The 10217-nt window shown below is 34.5% G+C and overlaps 1 protein-coding gene across 1 annotated transcript in view; it reads right to left on the bottom strand.

Moving 5' to 3' along the window:
• Nucleotides 1-10217, bottom strand: part of MYCBP2 (MYC binding protein 2) — a 174864-nt gene that overhangs the window by 19759 nt on the left and 144888 nt on the right. Inside the window, exons 65-72 of the mRNA XM_035895202.1 lie at nt 7944-8104; nt 7175-7331; nt 6584-6808; nt 5733-5798; nt 4110-4349; nt 3873-3971; nt 2809-2889; nt 1292-1558 (exon numbers count right to left, since the gene is read on the bottom strand). Of these exons, the coding sequence (XP_035751095.1) occupies nt 1292-1558; nt 2809-2889; nt 3873-3971; nt 4110-4349; nt 5733-5798; nt 6584-6808; nt 7175-7331; nt 7944-8104 (1296 nt within the window). The remainder of the gene's footprint in view (nt 1-1291; nt 1559-2808; nt 2890-3872; nt 3972-4109; nt 4350-5732; nt 5799-6583; nt 6809-7174; nt 7332-7943; nt 8105-10217) is intronic.

Here is a 10217-nt window from a genome sequence, read left to right on the forward strand (position 1 = left end):
CCTGAAAACTTAAACTGCTTTTTATACAGAATTCTTATTTGCAACAAATAAATAAACAAACCAGATTTTAAACTTCATAAATTTAAGAAACAGGAAATTAAAAACTCTGATATTTAAAAGGAGCACCTCTGGTTCTTGCAATTATATGTAATAATTCCGGATGATGCTACCCTTTATTTATAAAAAGTAGACAAATGGAATATATGAATTTTAAGAAGTCTCTTTTTTGGAATGTAATATATAATACTGCTCTAAATTTAAGTATTGCTAGTCACAAGGCAGTCCCAACTTCAGAATCCAAACTTTCATCTTAAAAAAAGAGAATTCTTAGTCATTGTGACAGAAAGGAAATACCTTACATACGTAACAGGACACGGATGACTCTGTTGAAAACATGACAAACTGGGCTACTGTGAAGTAAGATTCACTGAATACTGTGAAGTTCAGATTCACCGAAGAATCCTTTGCAACATCACTCCAAAGCACACAAAGGCTGTGTGCTTACATAAAAAACCTCTATTAGGACACACAAAACGACTTAATTGCTCTTGTGCATCCTGCTCCATTTCAGCAACAACCCCTGCCAAACAAACAGTATGTCCCTTTGATGCATGGCTTGAGAAAGCAATTTATCCCACCCTATCCAAAATCCTACAGAGTAAGGCCAAGAAAGGTGAACGCTGATATTACTCAAAGGCATTTAAGAATTGTTTGCTGATTTAGGTTCATGATGACGTAAGTGTTAGTTAAGCAATTTTGGGTTCCTACACCTCAGTTCTACCTTTCGGAGACAACGCTCTGAAAACTCAGAAGCGAGTTTATTTTAATTTCATAACTGTAGCCTTCATTACCTTCAACACTGTTTGTACTTCCTGCAAATAGTTTTGGACAAATTGTGGTGATGCTGGGGTATACATGTATTTATATATCAAATACATCGAACTTTATAATTTTAACCCCATTCAAAATCTGGGAAAAACACCCAACTGACACTTAAAAGTCCAAAAAGAGATTCTGTAATTTGTTTTTAAATGTTCCTAAATTTCTATTTGCCCTCTCCTCATGATTGCAATAACAAAATGAGTTGCGTTGTTTATAGTTATTCCTTATGTGGAATATAGGGATGATCTGAGTACGATTAGGAAAACATTTTTTAAGCGACAACACAAAATTACATTTCACAAAAAAATAAGTTCAAATACATATTATACTATCACACACAAAATTATAGAATTCTAAAGACTTTTTTTTCTAGGAGTACCAAGACACACAAGGAGCAGTTAGCACTCACCTGTCTCTGCACCCTGGGAGAAGCGGTGTGTAGTAATGAGAAGAGATCCTGGAGCAGAGTCAGCTGCTGAGCCAGATACTGCCGGCCTACATTGGAACCGCTCAGTGCCAGAACCATTGACAGGAGCTCAAAGCAATAAGCGTCAGAAGAAGCATCTTCATCGTTAGGCTGCGAGTTGGCGTTCTCTTTGCTGGAGATGGCATGCTCCCATTCTTCACGCACACGGGTGGCTTCCATTCGTATGGCCTGGACTATGTGAGCACATACCTATCCGAACAGAATCCAAACACACAGTAGCTCTGAAACATTTTTAGAAAGTGCAAGAGATTGTGTTTTATGTACCTTCCTAACTATGACTAAAATGGAAAGCCTGTGAAATTTGGCCTGTGCTTAGGTACTTTTCAACATAAATTCAAATGAAGAATAAAATTTAGATTTACATTTAGAGTAAAGATTAGATAAAATTCTTTAGAAGTAAGATTAGATTTAATATTGAATTTGCTCATCTTCATTCTGGAAAATTTAATTAAAAAAAAATATATTTTTTTATTGTAGTTCCTACCTTTTAATTTGCTTTTTGCATAGAATTCAAGTTAAAAAAATCCAAACAAACAAACCACACACAAACACCCCCAAAGGACTTTTTTAAAAGACTTAGTGTCTTGTTTAGTTTACTATTCAGAAAGCTTAACACATTTTAGAAACCATGTTTTCACTTTACCAATAGCATGTTAAAAAGCATATAATGGAGATTTTAAAGTTTGCTAAGATGGATGGGTGACAAAAATGTAGATTCTGCATGACTTAGTAGTCTAACAAACTTCAAAATGAATCCAATACCTCTTGTATTACTGTGAAAATCTTTATAGCAGTTTGTCTCGTGATAGATGTAATAACAAATGTAAAAGATGCTTTAGTTGGTATATTTAAAAAATTAAGTATTCAAAAGAAAAAGAAAAAACATACTCTGACAACTGTGTTATGTTAAGAAAAACAAAGATAAGTAAGAAAACCACGAACCCAAACTTTCATTGACTGCAGGAAAGAATAAGAATCTACACATTGATTACTTCTTTAGGATTAAATTTTATCAAACCTAAACACTTTTTGATGAGAGAAATGGAGAGAAAACAGAAAATGGAGAGTGCCAAACTAAGAATCTAAACTGTCACCGAACCTCTCCTAGAAATTTGAGAGGGTCTACTAGTATGCTATTATAAGCAAACATGAGTAAGTGCCATTTACAACTCAACTCTTAAAACTTTTCTTTTTAAATTGAATCTAATAGTATAGGAGTTTTATTATCCAATAACATGGACTTTTTCAGTGTCAATTTCAGCAGATTTTTCATATAAAATGCACACACAAACTATTTAAAGTGTAAACCAAAATTTGATTACAAAGAACAACAGAAAAACTGAAAGTATCACATAAAAGGTACTACAGTCACTAGAAACGGGCCTACTTATTACAACACACAAAGATTTAATCTTCAAAGTATTTCGGAATGAACAAACCTGCTTCTGCAAATTTGTCAGTTTGCTTCGGCTGAATATGATCCCTACCATGTGCTCCTTCAGGTCCGCATCTGATGTTGCCTTCATAAAAAGCACATGTAATATTAGATCATGAGTTTCAAGAACATTTCCTGTAGCAATTAACATGGAATATCAACAGACTTTGTTCTAAAAGCTTGTAGCTTTTTGTTACAGAGAAATAAGATATATAAGCAAGATTAATTTAACTGCAATTAGTAAATACCTCTTGATGTAGCTACTTTCTGTCTTTTTATAAGAGGAAATTTAAGCACAAAATAGAATAAAATAATCAATAAGCAAAACAAGTGAAGTATAATTATCTGATATTCAGCCTCTTCATGTAGCTTAATACAATCACTGATTAAATCTTTGTAAAGCAATGCATGGAATATATGTTTCAGCTTATATATTTCACAATAAAAGAAACAGGGAACACAAAATTATGTTACCACCCAGCAGGTGTGTGAAAAATACACTTTTACAAAATGAGTAATTCAGTCATGGAACTTATGGAAAAAGGTACTGGGTAGAGCAAAAGCCATATCTCATCTGAAAAATGAAATTACTTTCATTGAGGACAGTCCAATTTTGGCTATTAAATATGACATTTCAGATAAAGTAAACTTTTCAGGAACACAGCTTAAACTAATCCTTGCTGGAAGACGGGAGAGTATACTAGGTTAAAGGATCCTAGTGCAGTGTCTTAATACTTTTTCTCTAAACATCAACAGAGCCCCTCTGAAGGCACAAGATAATAGGCAAGAAGGACTTTCAGGTTAACCATTACTGCAGGTGCTAAGTACTTCTGTAATTGTAGGCATAATTTGCGCCACCATTGCTATGATGTTTCCATTAAATGCATATGCTCCAATTATAATTTACTAATAAAAAAAATCAATGATAATTTAAAAAAATAAGCAATTGTGACATTATATTTCTGTTTTGATCTGAAAATTATGTAGCATAAGACATAGGACAAATACTGAAAATCAGCCTGGATCATTTTTTCAGCAAAATATTATTGATAGAATACAAATAAATACATTGTGTACTTTTTCTTCTCCTTCTGGGGAAGACAACAGTGCTTTTTCTTCTTGTTCCGGGGTTGGCTCAGCATCTCCAGAGATGAGTTTTCCAAATACCTGGAAGAAAGACAGTGACAATTAGCTTATCTCAAAGATAATCTTGTGCAGATGTGGTATTTTACATTAAAACATAAAGCACTGAATGTCTAAGATTTATAGTAACTTTCACCACATAACACATCATTAAAATCCCACCTGGGATGTAATAAGTCGGAATACTCGCAGCGTCTCAGATTCACAGTTTCTTTGTTGAGCTACACTTGCAGAAATCTGGCCTGCGATTTTAATACTTTCTCCGTCTTTCCATCCAAGAATTTTCACTTGTCGAACTCTTAGTGTGTTCTCTGGACCCTTCAATTCAATTTTGATGATGTGATTATCACCCCCAGGAAGTTCACTTGTTACCCAGCCAATATGTCTTGAATCCAAGTCTACCTATTGAACAGCAATATAAAGATGGGAACTGACATTTCATCAAACAAAAATTCACCTACCTCTAAAGCAAACACAACATATTTGACTGGAACTAATACAGTATTTGCTAGGAAATTCTCATTCTGAATGGTAAGACTAGTGTGCTTAATTATAAAAATATTCAACTTCATGATTTCAGATAAAAAAAAAATTCTTAACTTAAATAAAATTACATATACCCATTTATTGTCTTTAAAGCCTATTAAAAATAGTTGGCTATCTCTCTCTTTTATCCTCTAAGCAATAGTCATATATTCAAAAAACCACTTAGAACTAATATTTGCTCGTTAAGTTTAATTAAAAAAGAAGTCACCATAATTTATCTGAAAATATAACACACTATTATCAGTAGCTACGTTATTCCATCCCTATTCACAAACTCCTGCAAAAGAAATCCTAACTTTGTGGAAGTCAATGTCCGATATCCTTACCAAGAGATGCAGGACTTAATAACTGTAAAAAAGACAGATGAACTATAACAAATTAAGTATATTTTAAAATACACTACGCTACATATATGCACTCATATATGGACTCACAGACAATACGCACACAAACTTTCTATCTGTCTACATATATACACACACTCACACTTCACTGCTTAGTACGAGCCCACTGTACCAAAGTTTAGTTTCTTCAGATTTGTAACATCTTTTGGGGATGTATCTTTGCCTTAAATGCTCTCTGAGGATAAGAAGTAGAGTAAAGCAAACCATTCCTCTGTAGTAAGGCAATGCTGCTTCTTGAAGAATTTTACCACTGACTGTCAATAATAATCCAAATAATAAATTTTTGAGCCCAAAATGGTAAATGCCTGCTTAAAACCTTAAATGTCATTGATGGGTCACATCAGTGTCAAAATACAAAACATTGTTCTGTGTGTAAAAACCATGCATCTCTCATTTGGCTTAGCAATAGAAGTGCAAAGATCGAATACCATTCTGAAGTTGAGTCTCTGGAAAGAAGTCTTCAACTACCTGAAGTTGAGAACTAAAATGGCAGGGTAAAATGTGTGCTATAAACATGTATTGTACCATGTTACTAGAAAAACTTGAGTTGAGGGCAAACTTTTCTCCTTCTCAGAGTGTTCTACTTCTCCTCACTCTTAAGCTGCATTTCTCTAATGACAAATGATTCCGTGAAGCAGATCAAAGGCAATGACAGCACAACACTAAGAAGCCAGGCTTCAGAATATATAACAATATATAATACTACTTCAGTGCAATTATTTCAGGTATATTTTGATATCAATACCCCTAAAAGAAATCAGAATTTGTTGGACCTCTGCTATATGCAGCCAAAAAATGGCAGCAATTTTTCAATGTCATCTGTTAAAATGTTTACCTGCTTTATTCTGCAGAGATCTTCTACTGCCTTGCCAGTCAGGAAGGTCATTGAAGTTACTTTGTTCTGCAACAGAGAAGCAAAATAAGAATAAAATACTTCAACTGAGGACCATTCTGGCTGTTTCTTCCATATTAAAAGACTACATACATGAGAGAGACAAGTTGTTTCATTATGAAAATAAATTTGAAAAGTGATCAAAACCAAGGACAAGAATTCCAAAGCACCGCTCTCAAAAATATATAAATTTTCTCCTTGTTATGAAAATCTGTAGTTGAAACAAAGATATATTTGCAACATTACTGTACAGATCAATAAAAGTGAATGTAGTAAGTGAAACGGTTGTCTTTTTCTGACAAGGTGATACAGTTCTGAGATAATCCATTATGGCCTATCAGCATTATTATGATAGATCAAATTACTTAAACTAACCACATTAGAATTTTCTTATATTTAACAATTCAGTGTTTTACAAAGTATTGTTACTCTGCTAAGACAAACTGAGGTGAAAAGGTAGAAATTTTGAGGTGGGACACAGTTGTACTTTGTGGTAGTCAGAAGTCTAGAAAACAGTTTGGATTTTATAAAAACTCTTTATTTGAGCATGCCACTAGAATTAAGCTTCCCAGTCTCAGGTTCACGCAAACTGCAAATTCAGTTGACTTGGTCTGATCATTAGGTACTGCTTTCAGAACCACAGGAATTAGAAACTTCACCTTGAAATGTGAGCTTCTGAATTAGATTTACAAACTGAACTGGGCAAAGAAACAGTGGTTCTTGACTGATGAATATATATAGAACTTTGACTATGAGCCTTCAATGAGAGACATTTCACTTCATTCTCCTCTTACCCCAAGATCTCTGGAATTGTCTACATGAACACACACATAACGTGCATTGATTCCTTTTACACAATTAATTGTGATGTTTTTAGTTTTGTTTTTATCTTCATCTCCCGACTCCCAGAATGTTTCTGTAGATCCATCTGTTAAGCTACCAATCATGGCAGGTCTGCTTGATGTTTTAATGTCAACAATGCTGGTTAGGTCTTTTAGACAAACCACTATACACAGTTCCTGTGAAAACAAATGAGACCATTTAAAATATCTGAAACCAAGCCCAAACACAGGCATTATTTAAAATTTTTAAAATCATAGACATATCTGTTCTGAGGAATATGCTCTCTGAATTAAAGAAGAAATTTGTGATTTATTGATTCAAATGATTCAGCCCTTTAAACCAAAGGAAATATTAACAGCTAACAGCAGAATATATTAGTAAATGCCCAAATTTATTAATAAATTGAAGAAAACTCTTTAAAGATACTCATTAGGAGTACTAGTTTGTGCTCTTCAAAATAACAGAAGAAAAAGAGATATACTTATAGGAAGTACAGGCTGCTCACAACGGACCTCTGCTTTTGAGAGAGGTGTAATACTTGCCTGATTCATAACTTCAAAACCAGACTGAATACTGATACTAAAACTCTCTTCGCTATCTCCATCATCAGATTTAGACAAAATATTGTTGATATGATGAAAAACATTGCTCTGGTGCAGGAACTGGTGATCAGATTGTTTGAATTTGAGACTCCAGCACCTGAAAACACATTTAGAGGATTTTGAAATTTTGAATATTGTTTAAAACACATAACCCATCAGCAGAGCTACTAATAAAATTTTTGCTTCTATAAACATTTAACGTCACATTTTTGCAGGATCTTAAGTGTTCTACTCATCTTTTCGAAGAAGGCAGGAGTAAACTTTTCTTAGAATTTTAACAGTGAATAGGATCATTATTCAATTTGTATTGACATTTGTATTTGAGACAGACACACAGGAAAAAATTCAAACAGTTTAAGAATACTACTCAGATGACAGATTTTTTAGCAAAAGCTATTACACTACCATGCATGTACACACAGATGCTACCATATTATTCAATAATATGTATTTTTTTCATAGTGGATACAGTACAGAATTTAACAGCAAATACATTTTTCTCTACAAAGTTTTTTATATTAGTATTTAAATGTATAAACACACACATAGATCTTTTACACTTACCTTTCCTATGCATAAGGATACACGTGCTCCTTTTCACACAGGCGCATAAAGTTGTTTCAAACTTCCCTTCTACATTGCAAAATATTTTAATCTATAATGTTACAACATTTCCAGACTTACAAGAATTTTCTTAATTTGGGCTTACCTTAAGGCCATTTGCTGTAATGCACTGCCACTGGGAAGAGACATCATAAGATCAGAGATTGTCTGCAGGAGGCGATGAAAAGTGTGGGGTAACGGGTGAGCCGCTTCACCAGCAATCACTATATCTGATAGAGGGTGTTCACATACTCTTGTGTCTTTCTCCTAAGATGCAAAGCAATTTCTATGTTGTTAACAGGCTTTCAGACAAAAAGGTTAAATAAATAGATATAAAAACTTTTATGATATTTGGTTTAAGAATAACTGCAACAATCCTATGATGAATGCGAACCTCAAAGCAGTTCCTGTCAGAGAATTTTTACAATAGCAAGTCATACATGAACACCAAACAAGGAATTCAGAAAGTATATTTCTCATGATTTAAAAATGTGAAACATCAAATTGCAACAACAAAAGAAAAAACACCTAGAAAAAAAAACCCCAACATTCCAGCTGTTAATAACAACTTCTTTGAGCAGCAAAACCCAATCACAGCTAAGGTTATCAGCTGCTTTATTTCATTAGAGCTGTGACAGTAATGACTCAAGTGTGTCAGTATCAGAACGGGTGTGCATTGGGAGCCAAGTGGCACGGGGCAGTGGGTACGAAGGCAGTGGCAGAGGACCAAAGAGGGTGGGGGCCAGCAAGGTGTGTTAACGGGGAAGAGTAGCAGAGAAAGAGAAGGAGGTACCGATTGTGATACCCTGTTTCAAAAGGCAGGGAAGGACTGATCTATGAAGGGTACAAACTGTTTCCTCTGCCTTCTAAACTGCTTTGTTTTTAAAGAAAATCTGATCCTGCTTGAACCACAGAACCAAACTGCATGCCCCCAACATACAGAGATCCAAAGCCAGATTCAAACTTAGTATTTCAGACCCATTGAATTGTCTATGTATATTCTTGCAAGTACATTTCCCGTGGATCTTGACTGTTTGAATGCCTATAAATGCTATGGTTTTAGTTGAAATGAATTTTAGGCACCCGCTTACCTAGACAAGAATCATCAAATCAGACATTTCTCTGTATTTTCCTGAAGGGCATAATGTGGTAATGTGTACTCAGCATACGAAGTAGGAAGCGTGAGACTGAACTCTATGCTAAATATAATCAATTATTCAGAAAAAGTTCAAAGCCTAGGTATTCCACTGCCCCCCAAGGATCCTATCTACATTCTGTGACCCCCGTCTCCTCTGCAGCTTAGTAATTCTTGCATTTTGTTTTGCTTTAGCAAGGACACTGCTCTTGAACCTCTATCTTATGTGTTAAAACACATATGGTTCTAGATCCCAATCCCCCATTTTTACAGAATTCATCTCTGGGATTTCTCACCCTCTCTCAGCATATTCAAAGAATATGTAAAAATATTTCACATAAGGAAATGAATCCCAGCTGTGGAAAAGCACCAAACTGCCTTGGATTTATTTATTTATTTTATTTATACTATGTTGTGTATATATATTTAAATGGGCATTTTTATCATATGATCAGACTACTGAAGGAAGATGATGTGGTCTGAACGTACATCACCTGAGTGATATTTAACAATTAGCTGAAAACTGTTGCCAGTTTCTTGTATGCCATAGAACCATTCATCCTAGCCCAGTGACCAAGAGGAATTTTGTATGTCCCTCCTTCATTATATCAAAAGCGAAGCAGCATTCCCACTGGGGCAGAAGTGGCATATTTTAAAATTCCTTTCTAATCTTTATCTTTCAGTCAGTAATTATCCAAACTACAGCTAAGACAGTATTTGTTTATTCTTTTATACAGTAAAGGTTCTTATTTTGGAAGCTGTCTGGCATAAGGACCAGCAGGAACACATTTCCCTCACTCAAGCAGTGCTTTTGATGTAGCAGTTGAAATTATTACAAGGCAGAAAACTGTTGGAGCCAAGCACAGAAACAACTTTCAGAATATAATACACAGAGCTACTGCAAATTAGCTTTAATGTATACATACAAGCATTTGGCACATTTGAAAATAAGTAAGTAGAATTATAAATCTGCATGTTGATAGAGTAAAATGGAGAAGTTGATATCCCACATAAAATTTAGGACAAGATTACAGTTGCTTTGTAAACAGCCATAGCAATGTACCAGGGCTGCAATGCTGAAAACACTCATTTCAGAACTTCTCATTTCAAAGCTGGATTAGATTTGAAGTGATAAAAATTACCCTGGCTTACTAGCAGCACCAGCATGATTCCTTGAGCTATTCGTTATGGACATTATCGTGTTTTCAGTCTAGAAGAGACTATATGAAGATACTTTCTGGAAGA

The sequence above is a fragment of the Egretta garzetta genome, unplaced genomic scaffold (genome assembly GCF_000687185.1).
Source record: "Egretta garzetta isolate BGI_Z169 unplaced genomic scaffold, ASM68718v1 scaffold335, whole genome shotgun sequence".
NCBI classification, from domain to species: domain Eukaryota; kingdom Metazoa; phylum Chordata; class Aves; order Pelecaniformes; family Ardeidae; genus Egretta; species Egretta garzetta.